This window comes from Cannabis sativa, chromosome X (assembly GCF_029168945.1).
Source record: "Cannabis sativa cultivar Pink pepper isolate KNU-18-1 chromosome X, ASM2916894v1, whole genome shotgun sequence".
NCBI lineage: Eukaryota > Viridiplantae > Streptophyta > Magnoliopsida > Rosales > Cannabaceae > Cannabis > Cannabis sativa.
This window is the reverse complement of record NC_083610.1, coordinates 11,037,963-11,056,995: the sequence shown is the minus strand read 5'-3', so window position 1 is coordinate 11,056,995 and position 19,033 is coordinate 11,037,963. Positions and strand designations below refer to the sequence as shown.

The 19,033-nt window shown below is 32.2% G+C and overlaps 1 protein-coding gene and 1 pseudogene across 1 annotated transcript; both read left to right on the top strand.

Moving 5' to 3' along the window:
- Window positions 1–3,477: 3,477 nt before the first annotated feature.
- LOC115715597 (uncharacterized) lies at window positions 3,478–4,457 on the top strand. Its single transcript, XM_030644245.2, has 2 exons — window positions 3,478–4,113; window positions 4,242–4,457. Exons 1-2 carry the CDS (start codon window positions 3,478–3,480, stop codon window positions 4,455–4,457), a joined length of 852 nt encoding a protein of 283 aa, XP_030500105.2.
- A 3,150-nt stretch (window positions 4,458–7,607) lies between these two features.
- LOC133032673 (aspartate--tRNA ligase, chloroplastic/mitochondrial-like) lies at window positions 7,608–12,152 on the top strand (annotated as a pseudogene).
- Window positions 12,153–19,033: the final 6,881 nt, after the last annotated feature.

The following is a 19,033-nucleotide window of genomic DNA, read 5'->3' as shown; positions in this document are numbered from 1 at the left end:
TCTGACGCATCCATCTGTACTTCAAAGGGCTTGCATACATCTGGTAGGGCTAATACAGTCTCGATGCTCTTCTAAAGTGGCGTTGTAGATCACGATATCATCTAGGTACACCACCGTGAACTTATCTAAGTCTTCATGGAAGAATTCATTCACGAGTGTACCGAATGTTGCTGGCGCATTTGTTAACCTAAATGGCATGACGTGAAACTCAAATGCCCCATACCGAGTAACACAAGTTGTCTTTGGTTCATCCCCTTCTGCGATCCAAACCTGATAGTAGCCTGATCTCAAGTCCAACTTCGTGAAGTATTTTGCCCCACTTAGCTGGTCAAACAAATCAGCGATCAAAGGAATGGGGTATATGTTGCATACAGTCACTTTGTTGAGGGTGCGATAGTTTATGCTTAGTCTCAAGGTCTCGTCCTTCTTCTTCTAGAACAACACGGGCACAATAAATGGTGCCTTTGATGGCTTGATGAATCCTGCTTCTAGCATCACCGTTGGCTACCTCTTCAACTCCTTAAAATCTGGGGGAGACAATCGGTATGCTGCTTTAGCTGGGGGCTTTGCACCCGACACCAACTCTATTTGATGATCAACTCTCCTCCTGGGAGGAAGTCTCTTCGGGAGTTCATCTGGCATCACATCTTTGAATTCATCTAACACCTGCTCAATTTCAGGTGGAGTATACTCTTCCACTTTTGTATCGTACACGGCGGGAGCGATGACAAACGTTGGCCTCTTCTTTTTCAGACCCCTCTTCAATTGCAAGGCCGATAGAAGCTTGACTTCTGGGGGCTATCTCACTTTAGCGGGAACCCTTAAAGGATTCTCACCCATGATAAGTAGATTCCTTGTTGCTGGAATTGGAATGTCCCCCTTCTCTGCTAGAAACTCCATTATAGATACCACATCAAAGTCATCCATGGTTGGAGACTTGGATGGTTCTTCTTCCTCTTCTTATTCTTCCTCGGCCTCTACAACCTCTTCCTTCTTGGTTTGCTCAAAATAGGCCAGCATCTCCGCAACTCCTTCTCCCAAAAAGCTTAAATCCATGTTGGGATTGGCTAACCATAGATAGAACATTTAGCCATTGAATTAACTCTGGCTATAGCATTCTCTTCAGCTCGTCAAGTTTCTTCTTGGCTTTATCAAGCTTCTTGTTTGCTTTGCCTCATTAAGCTTTTGGTTGGCCTCGCTAAGTTCTTCAATGGTCTTCTGATAAGCTTTGCGGAGATCCTTTGCCTTTTTTTAGCACCATCGAGCTCAGTCTTATGGCTCTTCTTTTGATCCTCAACTTCCTTCAATAAATGAGTGATTTTGGCTCGAGAGTCATTTCATTGCCTCGCAACAACCTCACGTTGCTCAACGGTTGTACAAAGCTCGGACTCCAGTTGCTTGATTCTCTGAAGGCCTCTTTGGTGAGCTAGCTGAGAAAAGAGAGATGCCTACAAACAAGAATAATTCGGGAAGAAAATAGACAAGGGGAAAAGAGAAATTTTGAAAAAATAAAAATGAAGATTAATACTTACCGAAAGAGAGATTTAAACTCTTTTGATATAAGCTCTTAAAATCCCCATTTTTGATGAAATCTCAGTCATCTTGCTGGTAAGATTGGAAGTGATGCCAACAAGATGTGGAAAGTTGCGAACAAGCCTGCGAGCCAATAATGCCGGCGTGATTCGACAAAGGGCAAGTAGGCTCCAAGAAAACCATCTTGGGTTGAGAACCCTAGAATTTAACTTGGTAAACAGATTCAAGGACATGTTCTTCCTTATTTTGCGACTGTCGAGATTGGAGAAGGAACCTTGGGATTGGTAAGCTCGATAACAATTGATTGCTTTCCGTTTTAGTTATGGTAAATCGATTCACACATCATATTTTTCATAAAATTTTGGAATAAAAAACTTTTATATTAAATTTACGAATCCAGCCTATATATAGATACACTCAAATTTAGTTATGTGAGTTTTGGTTAAGAATATGGTTAAATACAATATATCTATTTTCAGATACGTTACCTAATAATAAAATTTTAAAAATTTAAAAAGTCACTAGAAAAAACTGCTACCTTTAGTGACAACTGTTTAGTCACAATATAATTTTTTTGTGACTAAATATGACTTTTAGTCACAACAAAAAATTATTTGTGACTAAAACATACCATTTAGACATAAGTTGTCACTAATTTATTTTTAGTAACAACAAGTATTATGACTAAAAATACATTTAGTCGCAACAAATTTTAATTTCTGTGACTAATACCATTAGTCACGGACGTTTTAGTCACAACATAAGATAATAATTTATAATTAGTCACAACTTTTTTACTTTTAGTCACAAATTTTGTTGTGACTAAAAGTAAGATTTTTGGAAATGAGTACGTATATATATAATCATATCCAAATGACACACGAATGCAGCAATAGCTAATTTTTTTTTCTTAAAGATCAAAATTTCAAATCCCGTTTAAAAATTAAAAAAAATACATTACCTAATTAAAAAAAATTAAACATGCATGTATTGTACTTAACATCAACTAATTGAACCTAATTAAAAAAAACTAATTATACGTGTATTGCTCGTAACATCAACCTAATATATATATCTTAAAATATTTCTCTTACACCTAACTTATCCTATTATTCAAAGAAAAATTGTATTAAAAGTTAATAATGTTAACTCATTGTTTGATTTGTTTTTTGGTAAGCTAAAGTAATAATGAGTTAGTGAGATATGGTGATGATAACATGTGATATACAAAGATGAGAACAAATTTAAATGATTAAAAAAAAAATATGCTATGTCTGTGTTCTTATTGCCTTTGAAAACTTGTTCACGTCTGGAAAGCCTTATGGCTAAATATTGGTAGAGTTCGAGTGGTAGAAAAGGGGTGAGTTGGTTTAGTTGGAGGAAGCTATGCAAAAATAAGAACTCTGGAGGGATGGGTTTTCGAAGTTTGCGTGAGTATAATCTGTCCTTGTAAGGTAAGCAAGGTTGGCGGTTACTGCTGCATCAGGATTCCCTTGTGGGACGGATATATAAGCCTCGATATTTTCCTAACTGTACATTCTTGGAAGCTGAGTTGGGTGGCAATCCGAGCTTTATATGGCATAGTGTCTTTGAGTCACAATCACTACTCAAAGATGGTGCTCGTAGGAGAATAGGACCTGGTTCATCTACTGAGGTGCTTAACACGCCTTGGCTTTTGTTTGAGGATAATCTGTATGTGGTCTCTAATCATCCGGCACTGACCAATTGTAAAGTGTCTCAACTCATGAAGTCAGGTAGTAGATAGTGGGACTTGGAGCTTATTGAGGACTTGTTTGATTCCTGTGATGTTGAGCTCATCAAACAGGTGCCTTTGAGTGATAATCTTGTAAGTGATAGTTCGTTTTGGAACAAGGATCCAACTGGTTTTTTCACTGTCAAAAGTTCCTATAATCATCTACAGTCGGTCAATGGTAGAACTCCTCTATGGAGGATGATGTTTGGAAGATGTTGTGGAAGATTAAAGCTCCTCCTAAGGTTTTACATTTTGTTTGGAAAGCTCTTTCAGGTTGTTTGCCTACGCGTACTCAACTTTCTAGTAAACATGTTCCGGTGGAGTTACATTGTGTGTTGTGCAGTTATGGGAACGAGTCAATTTTCCATGTTTTGGTTCAATGCCCCTTTGCTCATTCATGTTGGCTCCGATCTGCGTTAGGTGTTGGCCACCACTCCACAACAAACAATTTTTTTGACTGGTTTATGGAAGTGTTGGTAGTGGGCAATATGGGGTTGGTGGAAGAAGCCGTCATGGTTGGTTGGGCAATTTGGAAGGCTCAGAATGATACGCTTTGGAATGGTAGAAGCTGTAGTGCTGCTGATGTTATTTGGTTGGCTCGTACCACTCTTCGACAATGGACGAGTGCTCAGTCTAAGCGGCTGGGCTCAGTGTCTCTGGCTGCCAATCACGCTGATACAAAAGATTACTGGTCCAAACCGGCTGCTGGTCAGTTAAAAATTAATGTGGATGGGGCGGTTTTTGAAGACACAAATGAGATAGGCACGGGTTTTGTAGCACGCCACTGTGATGGTCATGTAATGGAGGCGTTTTCAACTATTTCTTCTGTCAGCTGCTGACCCGAAATTGCAGAAATTTTAAGTGTCAAAAAAGCACTTAGTTGGATAAAGATGAATAACAAGTCAAATGTCATTTTAGAGATGGATTGCAGTTTAATTGTTCAAGCTATCCTTAGGTATCTATGCCTTCTATTTTTGGTTTATTTGTTAAAGATTGTCAAATTATTTTATCTTCTTTAAGTAATGTTTTTATTGGTCATGTTAAACGGTCTGCTAACAAAGCCACGCACTGTATGACATGTGGTGCTTGTTATTGGTCAGGTCTTCTCTGTTTTGAGAGTGATATTTCCCTTGCCTTTCAGTCTTCTGTATTAGCGCACGTTTCTGTCTAATAAAAATTATTTTTATTAAAAAAAAAAGTAAGACAGACTTCCATTATAAAAAAGAAATTTTGTAATTAGATGTAAAGTTGATCCGTTTGTACACCTAACTTTAAATATTATTGAAATAAAAATTATATGAAAGTAGTAATGTTAACTAAAAATTCCTGACACGTGTGTGATCTTCTGCTGACGTCCACACTGTAATTCACTAATCTTACATATCTTACATATACATATATAAAAAGAGTGAATACATATACTATTGATCCAAAACGTCAACCAAAACGGTGTGTTTTTATTACTTTCCAAGAGTAGTTTGGTATAGAGTGATCCTTGCATGTGATGTGAGAGGGTAACTTTCATTTTTCATTTTTAAAGTACTATTTTTGTCCGTTTTTCACATTCCAAGCTAAGGTATATATAAATAAATATGTATATATATATATATATATATTTTCTTCATTAATTTGGTTAAACCTCTTTTAATTAAACTATTATAACTATATATATTTTTTCTTCATCAATTTGAAAAATCTCTTTCGAAAATTCTATAATACACCCCCTTAAAAGAGATACACCGATACATCTCTATCTGTTTTAGCATCTGAAATAATATTTTAGTCAAGTTTTTTCTCATGATCATGTAAATTATAATTATTTAAGACATCTTGCAAAATTTTAAGAAATTCGAAAAAATTTAACACACCAAAATTGCGTTCAAACAGTGTGTTGCACGCATGACTATTTTATTTTATATGCGTGTAAAATAGAGTGTTTGAACATTATTTTCTATATTGTAAATTATTCCGAATTTCTCAAAATTTTGTAGGATATCTTAAATAGCTATAATGTATATAAAAAAAAATATTAAACTAAATATTTTCTCTGGATGCCGAAATAAGTAGAGGGTGCATCAGTACATCTATTTTAAGGGGATGTATTGTAGAATCACCAACATCATATTTTAAGCTATTATAACTATTAGAAAATTCTATGTATTTTCTAAAAGGAATATATTAATACACTAATATTAGTTGTGAGAGAAAAATTTTTTATTTAATTTTTTTTTTATGATAATACAAGTTGTAATTATATAAGACAACTTGCAAGATTTTAAAAAATTAAATTAAACAAATCATGATTTTTATTTTATACGTATATGAAATAGACTGTTTAAATATTATTTTCTATTTTATAAATTATTCTGAATTTCTCAAAATTTTATAGAATATCTCAAATAATTATAATGTATGTGACTATAAAAACAATTAGACTAAAAAATTTTCTGGATACCGAAACAAATAGAGGTGCACCATTACACATTTTTTAAGAGGATGCATTGTAGGAATCACCCATAACTATTTTGTTGAGTCTATTATATCTTATTTCTAAGTGCTCTAAAGATGTCTAAATACCAATACTATAACAAGAAATAATTTGTCTAAACCTTGATTTTTTTCCTTTGAGCATATTTCCACCATAGCATTTTTATTTTACGGGATATTTATGGCGAAATTCTTTTAATATTTACAATTGTTACACATGTGACCCTAATAAAAAAAGGGAAATTTACATGGTATACTAACTTTTGTCATTTTTTTACAAAAATACTGCCAAGCGGTATTTTTTACTTTTTTACTGTGTTTTTTTATAAGTTTCATATTGCAGTATACTGTGTTAAATTTTCACTGGTGTTCTACTGGTGTTTTACTAGTGTTTTACTGTTGTTTTGAGTTGTTCTGCTTTGTTTTTTACTGGTGTTTTATAAAAACACAGTATTTTTGAAAAAATTTCCGTGTGACAGTATTTTTGTAAAAGTTAACCCAAATTCCAGTATTTTTGTAAATTTCCCTAAAAAAAAGGTAGCAAAAATATCTTATCTTACGATTTTGTTACAATTGTACTATTTTTTGACTGAAGTGTCAATTCAAAAACACGTGGTGACACATTATTAGATCACGTATTAAATAAGCTAAAGAAATATGTCACTACAAGTTTCTGAGTTGTCACTTAACGGGCTAAATTGACACTTAACAATAAAAAAATAGTAATACTACAACAAAATCGTAAGGTAAGGTACTTCTGCCATAACTTTTTTTTTATTAGGGTTATATGTGTAACAATTACAAATGTTAAAAAAGTTTTGCTGCAAATATCCCTTATTTTAAAAAAAAATATATAATGAATTAAATCAAAACTTCTATAATTTATTATATTTGTTTTTGAAAAAAAAAATATATTTATCTTTAATATTTAGATTTTTTATTTTGGGATAATAAAAAAAAGGTCTCCTCTATTTTACATAAACTCTAATTTGGAATCTCAATTTTTTTTTTTTTTTTTTTTTTTAAAAAAAAAAAACCTTGTGTTATTAAAATGGTAAAAATAATCTTTTAGACACAATTTTAGTTGAATTTTGTTTTAAGCAATTCTTTTTTTAGTTGAGCTTCAACTAAATTTTAAATAATTTAAAAATTACAATTATTAAAAATAAATAATACTGTTACTTTTTTTAATGAAAAAAATTTACTAAAAATATGTTAAGGGGATTATTTTTTAACATTTGAATTATCATATGATCATTTTTATTATTTTTTAAAACAGAAGATCTAAAATAGAATTTAACATAGCAGGGGAGACCTTTTTTTTTCCTTTTTATGTTATCCTTTTTTTAACCTTTAAATCTATTTTTACTATACCATTTTTATTTCACCAACAATGTCTATAATTAAATTGATATAAATTTTTATTATTTTATATATATTTTGTTCCAAAATTATTGGTTAACACATTAAAATAAGTTAAGTTATAAATATTGAGAAATATTCAAATTACACATATTTTATACTGTATAATTAATCTCAAGTACAATAAAATGTGATATAATACTTAAAAGTATATATAAATAATATTTAATTCATATTATTATAAATAATAAATGTGTGAAATTTAAATGTGTATTTAGCATTCTCATTATTTATATATACTATATAGTTTAAGCTAAACACTTCGATCATTTTAGTTGTCATATTGCATTAATCAAATTATTTGAACGTATTCTTTTAAATAAAAAAAATTTAATATTTCATGTCTACATTTAGTAAAAAAAAAATATAAATCAGAGCTGAATACGAATAATATATGTTACACGTGCAACGCATGTTCAAAAGCTAGTTATCACTAAAATCCTAAAACCCTCTTCGAAGCTCATCTTCAGAGTTCACTAGTTCAGATTTCAGAGAAACCCAAAGCTTTTAATTTTCTTCTTCTTTGAAAGTTATCCGCCATGTCCGTACTTCTCAAAGCGTACCCTCTCATATCGGTTAGCGTCAAGCCTCGATTCACTCTCTTATTCCACACCATTATTCTCAGATCCTTAATTCCCAAAACACTTTGTGGAAACAGAAGAACCTTTTGCTCTGTTTCCGCTTTCTCAACTCCTCCTAACGATGCTCTTACCGAGACTCCAAAATCTCCTTTGATTCCAGTCAAGGAAACCCTCGATTGGGTTAGTCGGACCGGACTTTGTGGTGAGCTTTCGGTGGACGACGTAGGCAAACGGGTTCGGTTATGCGGGTGGGTCTCGCTTCGTCGTTTTCATGCCAAGCAGACTTTCTTAATCCTTAGAGACCATACTGGTGTTGTACAGGTACGAGTTTTGACTCTTTCTTTGATGTCTTCAGTTCCTTTTGTTGAAAAGTTTTCCGGCAAGTATTTAAATTTAATTTGATTTTTTCTTTTTTTTGTTATAGGTCACAACACCTAAGGATGATTTTCCTGATGTGCATTCTATTATTAAGGACTTGAGAATTGAGTATGTAATTGCAGTAGAAGGTATTGTTAGGCATCGGCCAAGCGCTTCAATCAACGAGAAAATGAAAACTGGCTATATAGAAGTAAAAACTACTATTGACTTGCTTGTCTTGTTCATATTCTATTTGTTAATGTAGTCACTTTTTTATTTATGTAGCTTAGTTTTGTATTGTCTATGTATGTTAGGTTGCAGCAGAGCATGTTCAATTACTAAACGATGTAAAATTGAAGCTGCCCTTTTCGATTCATACTACTGGGGATGAGGCAAAAGATTCTGTGAAGGAGGAAATTCGGTTAAGGTATTTGATTCTGTGAATCACTTGGGACATAATGTAGTTCAATATAGTTTTCCCACGACAAAATGTGGTTCACATAGGATTCAAAAACTGTCTTTACACATGGTATTTGTTGGGACTATTTAATGTTAAATGTACTCAGATTTGTTTTCATAGATATCGGTGCCTTGATCTGCGTCGCCAACAAATGAATTCCAACATTTTACTGCGCCACAATGTCATGAAACTTATTCGAAGATACCTTGAAGATGTGCATGGCTTTGTGGAGGTACCATCTTCTGAATTATGTCCCATAATTGAATAGAAAAGAAAGAGGGTTCATTTAGCACTTTGATTCTGATTCCCGCTCATGGTTATAAGGTAGATTGAGACTCCAATACTCTCTAGATCTACTCCAGAAGGTGCACGAGATTATTTGGTTCCCTCAAGGGTTCAGGTACAATATCAATGCAGCAGCCATTAAGTTATAAATTTTTGTTCATTTACTTTTGTACCTATTAATTGCTATAGATAATTCAGGAAAGTTTAAGTTAAAATGCTGAGTAATCCTTCCCATGCTATGTTTTTAAGATGCGATTTCTTTAATTTGTTTTGTTATAAACAAATTCTTACTACTTTGCTCTTACTTAGTTGTAGAATTATTTTCTAAATGTGTCAACAAGTGGAGCCATGCTTCTAGTTTTGCTTCAAATTTTGAAACTTTGGTTCATTCTTTGATATATTTAAACGTGATGAAATGAATATAGGTATTACTTTCTGATAATTGAACATTTATTATTCAATCAGGTACATGCCAAATATGTTTTTAATCTTACAATCTTCTGTGGGCTATTTGCCTCCTTCTTGCTTTCGAACCGATTTCACCTTCGTGTTTGAAGCCAGGGACATTTTATGCTTTGCCTCAAAGCCCTCAACTATTCAAGCAAATGCTAATGGTTTCTGGTTTTGATAAATACTATCAAGTAGCCAAGTAAGTTTTGCTTTATCTTGTAGTTTGAGGTTATGTTTGATTCACTTGATTTGCTCATGCTCGAGCTTTACGCTTTTATTCTTGTTAAACTCATTGCTTGGTGCGGTATGAATTTGTTTCTTTTTTTATGTGAAGATGCTTTCGCGATGAAGATGCGAGAGCGAGATAGACAACCCGAATTCACACAACTTGATATGGAACTTGCTTTCACTCCTTTGGAAGAAATGCGGAGGCTTAATGAAGATTTGATAAGAAAGGTTAGTATATAATGAAGTAGCTTAATTGATGTAAACCGTACCGGATTTTGAGCTATGTTGGATTGATAATGTTTGTGGATGAATAACTAAAAATTTTGAGTAGCTAGAGGGGTCCTACCGCTTTCCTTTGATAAATGAATTATTAAGGTTTGCTCTCGACTTTCGTTCTTGGGAGTGATGCGAAAGCTTTGTGTGTTGCAGGTTTTTTTAGAGATTAAAGGTGTTCATCTACCGAATCCCTTCCCTAGGCTTACATATGCTGAGGCCATGAGTAGATATGGTTCAGACAGGCCTGATCTTAGATTTGATCTTGAACTGAAGGATGTAAATATCTCTCTCTTGGTTCTTCCTTGACTAATGTTAACATTCAATTTATGCATTTCTTTTTATTCTTGCATAGTTGCATATGTTTCTTTTAAACTTCTAGCCTTCTTTTATGTTATAATCACACCGTTTAGTCTTTTTAGGGGAATTATGTAACTATTTAATGCTTATTAGAAAGCGTGTTTCTTCTGTTGTAGGTATCTGATATATTTTCAGATACCCCATTCAGACCTTTTTCACATGCCTTGAATAAAGGGGGGATTGTCAAAGTTCTTTGTATTCCCTCGGCTGCTAAAAAATATTCAAATAATGTTCTCCGGAAAGGTTATATTTACAATGAAGCAATTGCATCTGGTGCCGAGAACTTTACTTTCTTGAAGGTGAAGGATGATGGTAATAAAAATTAATTGTTTGTATGCTTGTTTCATCTTTTTTTTTTTATTTGAAAGGGAGTGGTTTTCCTTCATGTATTTCACAGTTGATGGTTTCAATATTTGCAGGATCCATGGAGGGAAATCCTGCATTATTATCTTGTATGGATCCAACATGTATAAATCACTTCATGATGCGTTTGTCTACCAAACCACATGATCTTATCCTATTCGCAATCGGTCAGCAGGCTTCTGTAAACAGAACTCTTGATCGACTTAGGTTGTTCGTAGCACATGACCTTGATTTGATTGACAGTGTAAGTTCTGCAACCATTTGTTTAAGTGTCAGTTACATATTGTACTCCTAGTTTCCTGAAATTTGACTGTCACCATCTGTTGCTTTCGGATCTGATTCAGTCCAAGCATTCGATTCTATGGGTGACTGATTTTCCAATGTTTGAGTGGAATGACACGGAGCAAAGGCTTGAGGTCTGTCTTCTTGATTTAGTTTTGCATCCACTTTTACAACAGCCTGGTTGTTCCTTTTTGTGGTGGCTAAAGCTCTACCTATATGCCTAAAATGGTCATTTGCAGGCTTTGCATCATCCCTTCACAGCCCCAAACCCCGAAGACATGGAAGATCTTTCATCTGCTCGCGCTTTAGCTTATGACATGGTTTACAATGGAGTAGAGGTAAGTGAGTTATATTATTATTTGATCTTGACCCCATTTTAGCTGTGTAAATTTTATTAACCTTTAGCTCAGAAGCGCAATGTCATCATTCCTCACAATGATTGATATTTGTTAGATTGGTGGAGGAAGTTTAAGAATTTACAAACGGGAGGTTCAGCAAAAAGTTTTGGAAATTATTGGCATATCTGCTGAAGAGGTAAATATGGTTAGGCCTTGACACTACTAGCGTTTGGCTTAAAAGTTTCTTTTAGTTATCTCACTCTATACAAGTACTTGCATCTTTTGACCCTTAAGGCATAAAATTTTATGTTCTTCTAAACAAAAAATAATTATTGGGGGTGGTAATATGCTGTTTTATCTACAGGCTGAAGCTAAATTTGGCTATCTTCTTGAAGCATTGGACATGGGTGCTCCTCCTCATGGTATGGAAACCTCTCACTCTCTCTCTCTCTCTCTCTTTCTCTGGTCATTGGCTGATGATCACAGCAAATATGGTATAGTAATTGTACAATGTTCTGGTACAGGGGGCATAGCTTATGGATTGGATAGACTAGTGATGTTGTTGGCTGGTGCTAATTCCATCAGGGATGTTATAGCCTTCCCAAAGACGACAACTGCACAATGTGCTCTCACTCGTGCACCTTCGGAGGTGGATCCCCAGCAGCTTAGGGATCTTTTGTTGGTTCCACATTCTACGACAGAGGTGGATCCATTGGATCCACCTTCTGTGGAGGTCGATCCATTGTCGGAGTAGGAAGTGGGTTCTTAGAGCTTAGAGGTCTTCTTCTTGAGCTGGTTTATTTATCTTGGTTCTTAGTTGAGTTTGACCACATTGGAATTTGATGTTCCATTTCAAGATGATTATACCACAATTCTTATGCGGCTTGGAGTCTAGCAGCAGTGAAATTTGAGTTATTATTTTGATATTATACGCTAAACTTCTCATTCACAAGAAAATTTAACACTTGCGTTTAGGGCACCGTCTTGCGTTTGCAAATTCCTCACATTAATTAGCATACTTTGAAAGGCATGAGTAAATTGTTAAGAAATAATCAACTATGATTGGTAATGTAAATTATAAGCATTTTTGGCCCGCATTTGGTAAAAGGATTTACGTGAATTCGACAAGGGTATAATTATGGTAAGAGAGATGTTAAAGGTTACTTATGGTGTTTACTGCCTAGTACACTTTGAGAAACTTATTTTACTTTTAATAAAAATTATAGGGAATCGGTAGTTAATTACCTCAGTGGTGTTAGATCAAGAGCGGTGCCATATTATATGATTGGCTCTGGCTCCCTTAATTTTATCTATACAATGATTCTTTCATTATATAATATATATAATATTTTTTTTCATTAATGGCCTAGCATCTATGTTGCTTTTCAAAATCTAATCTATATATAGGAGGATTCTATAGTAGGATTTTTTTGTTTTGTCCACATAAGAAAATAAAATAGACCAATAAAAAATTAAAGTAGATTAATTGTAAATGAATTTTTGTTGATCAACTTGTAGAAGATTATATCATGCAAGTGGAGAGGCGCTGGAGACAAATGCTGCATCCGTGGGTCCTGCAGTGGGACAGGAAAAGGGACTCGCCACGTGGCTGCTGGAGACTTTGTGGACTGGTATGAGTTGCAGAAATACCAAATTTAATTCTCTTTGTTTGGTGTTTGGGTTGGCAGACAGGGCTTTTTGGGCTTAGGCCTATTTTTGGGCTTTTGATAGTAAATACAAATTTATTTCATTTTATAATTTGAGAAAAGTTGAGAAATATTTTTTTTATACTATATTTCATTAAAATATACTTTTGTGAGTAGATTGTTTAATATACCCTCACCCTCTACTTAAGTCTATCACATTAACTTTAGGGATATACTAGAAACATTATCTATATTAAGTTTCTCTAAAATAATATAAAAATAAATGTAAAAATTAACATGTAAAATAAAGTAGGTATACAATGCAATTTCCTTTATAATGACAAAAAATAGTTTTTTGTTTTTTGTTTTCAAAAAATTGTTTTTAGAAATGAGAACAAAAAATAGTTTTTGAAGTTTTTAAAAACAAATCATGTTTGGTTAGTATTTTTTAAAAACAATATTGACCAAAAGTGAATTGGTTTTTAAAACAGAAAACAACATTTTGTTGTTTTCAAAATTCTTGTTTTTTGTAACTTTGTTTTCTAAAAACTGTTTTAAAAAAACAAGGCCAAATAAGCCAAATTGTTTTTAAAAAAACAATTTTCTGTTTTTAAAAACAAAAAATAATTTTTTAGTTATGATGCCAAACATGCACTTAGATTTTTTACGCTTTTAGAGTACCTCTGCAATTTTTTATTCTATTATTACCAAAACTTAATGTTTTCTATTTTATCTCAAAATTTTTACATTACACCATATATTACCTTCTTTGAAATACATCACTAAAATTCTATTTTTTTTTTTTTTCAAATTTTAATATATTTTATTCATTTTAAACATATAATATTAATATTTACACATACCCCCATATGAAAAGTAAAACTAAAATCTACAACAATTAATAAAAAAATATTTAGAGCAATGAATAATATTCTATAAATGTAGAGCATGAATAGTAAATTTCAAAGAAGCTTTAAAATAGAGAAGGAGTTTAGAGCATCTAATATAGCGTGTTTTCAGTTTAATTCTTTAAATATTTTAAAAATTCTCTATTTAAAGTATCTATTGTAAGTGTTCTTAGGCCTCGTTTAGTAATTTTTTTTTTTTGTTTAATGGTCTATTTTTAGTAGTTCAATGTTATAAGAAAATTCTACAATACACCCCTAAAAGGGGTGTATCGACGCACTCCTATCTAAAATAATTTTACTACACATTTTTTAAAAATATTTATCACTCTTTTAATTAAAAAATAAATAAACTACTAATATTTGTTGCACAAACACATCCAAAGTTTTATTATTATCATTTTACAAAAATTTTGAATCAAAATTATTTTTATCTGACTGCAAAAAAAATTATTTTTATCATAAAAAATTATAAAGAATATATACATACATAGATCCAATATCTACATCACTGCAAGCATATAAAAGTAACAAATATAATGGGTAATTTTACTGTAAGACCCTTAGTTTGTACCTCATAGCATGGGGTAGTTTTTTGGTCAATAACTGTTATATATTTGTTATTTAACAAATATATAATGAAGATTAAAATGTGGCATATTATATATTAATATGAGATTGATATATATTATGTGTTGGAGGTTATATTATATCATTATAGTATAATAATACACATAAATTGTAACAAATGAGGAGTTACAAATCTGAAATAGATTGTAACCTAAGGATCAAAAATTAATAAATATGTAATTATGTGAGTTGTTATATATGGGAGTTATGGAATTAATGGGAAAAGTTTCTAGCTGTTAGAAACTGTTACAATACTCAATTATATCATTTAAATGGGTATTGGGACGTTGAGAAATGATTTAACTCGGAGAGGAGTTACATTTTGAGTTCTCAGGAAACAGTTGTTTAATAGTAGTTTGTATGTTATTTTATGGTTGTTTTCGAACATCTAGAACCAGATTTTTGAAAACGTTCATAAACGCATACAAATTAATTGAGCATGTTTCCAGCTCTCTTGTCCAACGTTTTCATCCCATCAAACACAAATTAATGTGTTGGTAACAGCCATGTGATGAAGGAATTTGATTTTCAAATGTGATCCTCAAAACACTATAAATAGAGGGCTTTGGTTCACTTGTAGACAACACAATTTTCTATCTTCTAAACACTAAGCTAGAAAATATTGAGAGGCTTGTTTATTTCCAAAAGCATTTCCATTCTATTCCCTAAGTGTATTCTATAGGGGGAAATAAACTTTTTGGACAAAGGTGTTTAAACCTTGTTCAAGCCTTTGGTGATCCCCCTTTACTTACTTGCATTCTTCTTCATCTTCTTTTTCCTATTTGTTTTTGCCTCTTCTTCTCTTTATTATATATATATATTATATCTCTTCTATATTCACTAATATATATATACTATATATCATTCATATATATATATATCTCTTTATTATATATATATATATATTCTCTTTTTGCTTTTACATTTATGTGTATATATTTACTTTGAGTTGTATCTTTGTCCTCATCTTTTCTTTCTCTTTATTTGTATTTTGTGCTTTGGGATTGTAACTTTTATTTAATCTATAGTCCTTGTAATTTTGTTGCATAAAGTTGTAATTTTCTTGGTCTCTTTATTCATCTTATTGTTATTCTTCTATTGATATCTCATATTTTCTTAACAATAACATTAAAGTCAAATAGAGATTACATAGTAGTGTGTACGTACACTTATGATTATATTTTTTTTTGGTTAAAAAAAAGCGGCTGCTGTATAAAAAAATTGTTAAAAAAAGTAGGAAAGATAATTGCTTTATATTTGTCGTGTGTATGTATCATTAATAGGCTTTATTTATTTGGCTTTAAGTTAATGGACTTTGTTATTTTAATTTTTTTTTGTTATTGAAAAAAAATATGTTTTTAAAAAATACATATATAATTTTAAAAATAAAAAAAATATTAGAATGTTTCATAAAAATTATATTATGTTCATAAGAATGTGTTAGCAGGTGCAATTTATGATATTTGGCTAAATTGAAATTTAAGTAAGAAAATAACATTGCTATTGGGCACCAGTGATGCTCAGTACCTGCTATAGGTGGCTCCCCACGATTGATTATCGATGTTCCCTAAAAGCTCTTCTCTAAGTTATATAGAACTTGATACTTAATTATACCAATAGCGCTGCAGCATGACACCGAGGAGGGTGCTAGACACCAATGATGCCTTTAGCAATTCTCATTAGAAAAAGTATATGAATCCGAGTTGTATAGAAGTAGCATTAAAGAGAGCCTCAAAAATAGATTTAATCTTGTATAGAAAAGAAAGTTGTCTAGTATAGATAAATTGTTCTTAAAAATGTGAAGGAGTTGTAAGTTTTTCTTTTGAAGGGGAATCCCTTTGTGGATGTAATGGACTTGGTTTGATTAATAAAAATTATCTTTCTTGATAAAAAATAATAATAAAATAAATTAATTTAAAAGATAATTATGGTCAAATTATGTATGTAAATAAATTAGTGGCGAAAGTATCTAAGTAATCAATTTTATTATAGTTAACTATTAGTATAAAAAAAATTAATAGAAAAATTCGTAAGTAAAATTATTATTTTTTAAAATAAATACCTATATAAAAATAATTCAAGTTAACTTAAAAAAATAATAATAATTCAAATTAAAAATTCATATTTTTTTAATTATAAATATTATTTTTTTTTAAATAAATATATAATTAAATATTATTATAATATGTATAAAGTTTTAATTGTATATAAGCAGTCCTATCGTAAGAGTATATACCTTATATCTTAATAACCACATGATTTAAAATCAATGGTCAAAAAAGTTTCCCTACCAGTAGGGAACTTATGCTAAGTCCTACCATAGTCTTGCCCTATATATATAAAGGAGAGATATGAGGCGGTGAAATGTCACTCTCAAATTACTCTAAATACTTCTATTTAATCTCTCTTTAATTTTCTCAATTTTTTATTTTTTATTTAATTTAATTTAAAAAATATTTATATATAAATACAATTGAAAAGGTAGGTGAATAGTTTGTTCAAAAAAAAAAAACAAAGAAAATCATACGTGACTAGTCATAGTAATGGGATATTTGGTTCCTGAAAACATCTCAGTCACATTGTAAAATAATTTCAATTTGTCACACATCAATTTTGCTAAAATCCAATCTCGATCACTAGGTGCTTGTTTATAGTTTTCTCAGTTTATACTAGGTGATTGATGACATCCTTATACACAGTGACACTCATAAGCATCAAATAAGTATAATTCCACCTAGTTTTACAATCGAGAACTAACTTTCTATTACTTGAAAACTTTAATCCATCGTTAGCCTCCTCAAATTTTTTTCACTCTTAGGTGTTGCGGTCCAATAAACTACACTCTCATGAATAGTTTCTATCCCATCTTGAATTGCACCTAAACCTTGTTGAACAATCAAATTCAAGATATGTGCACAACATTTTATATGAAGTAATTCCCCTTGTAACAGTAAATTATCATTTCTCAATTTTTCTTTCATCTTATCCATCATCGAAATATTAACACTACAGTTATCTAAAGTCAAAGTAAATAACTTTATAATCAATGGACCATGCAACCAAATACTCCATCAACTCTTTTGTTAGTATTTTCACATTATGTGGGGCGGACACATATATAAACCTATAATTATGATAAAAATAACTAATTAGTAATAGTTGTTGTTGAAAGAATTTCACAACACCAAAATAAATAATAACAATAATAATTATAATAATAATATGATGAATAAGTGCGAGTATTCAACCTAGAATGGCGAGTACTCGAACTGGGAACACAAATACTTAATGAAAACTGGAAATACAAAGAACACGAGGGAATATAGTGGTTCAGTCAGATCACGGTTTGCTTAGTCCACTGTTGCAAAGATTCTGTAGGTGTTCCATTTCACGGTGGATCACTCCTTTATATACAAAGCAAGTGTTCGATTATTTACACAACGGTTGCATTCATTGTCAATCCGTTTGTACATTGATTTACAATAATTAAGCTGAAAAACGTAAACATTTAAAAAATAAAGAATATTTTCTATTCACTAAATACAGCAACATATGCGACTTCTAATGTGCGAGTTAGCTGTTCATATTCTTGCATAAGCTCGTGGACTTAGAATACACCTAACACTTAGTTGAGTTTAAGATGTCTGCGTCCTTATATAGTCGCATTTACGAACATTGTATAACGAGCTGATAGAACCAAGACATGCAAGTCTATATTGGTTTATCGAGGTTGTTGGGTCATCGGGACCAGCTCGCTTTATAGAGGATCGATCTCTATGTTTTCGCAGGAGGATTGAGAGGATACTCGCATATATCGTGGTATATGCGAGTTAAATCCGTTCCTTGGTCCTACATAATGCAAGCCTTGCGAATGCGATTAGACTTGGTCATATTCGCATCATCTCGCTGAGTTTAGCTCAAGCGAGGTTTAAACTCGAGGAGTCTCTCATTGACATCTCAGCTTTCCTTGGGGAAATTGAGTACACGTGTCCTTCAAATAGGAGTCTGGTCTTGAGTTTCTAGGTGAGAAATATCTCACTATAACACATGCCCCTAGTTTCGCGACTGGACAGGTGCGGTCATGAGGGAAACTATACGCGAGAGACAGGTGAAAGGTTATCACGAGGTGGTGACCTTTGGTTGTCCCATCGAGGGTTTCGAAAAATGACGGCTGTAATTATTTCATTTTATCCTATTTATGGTGCCACGTCATGAAATTCTTCAGTTTTCATGTAGGTGTGCCCATGGCTGGCCGTTGGATGGGATGACCTTAGGCATTCCTGTTGCCACGTGTCACAATCCCAATTTATGAGGGGTATTGGTATTTAAGTCCTCTGATACGAAACAATTTTCTTACTTTCCCTCTCATTTTCATTTTCTCCATTCACCCGAAGCTTTTCAAAGGCAAGAAACCCCCTTTTTCAAACAAATTTCTGTTCTGCCCCTTTTGAATTGTCACAGCTTCTCAAAACGATCGAGACTATTTACAGAGGAGCATTGAATCCCAAGGTTAGTCTTTCGAATCTTCTTTTGAATTTTGTTTCTGGATTTGAGAAAAAGCCTTACACTTCTGAATGTTTTTGGAAAAAAGGTTGAAAATGCATGCTTAGTTGTAGGAAATACACATAGAGTCTTACCCCTTGTTAGAACTGGGTAATCCCTAGGAGAAAACAGACCTGT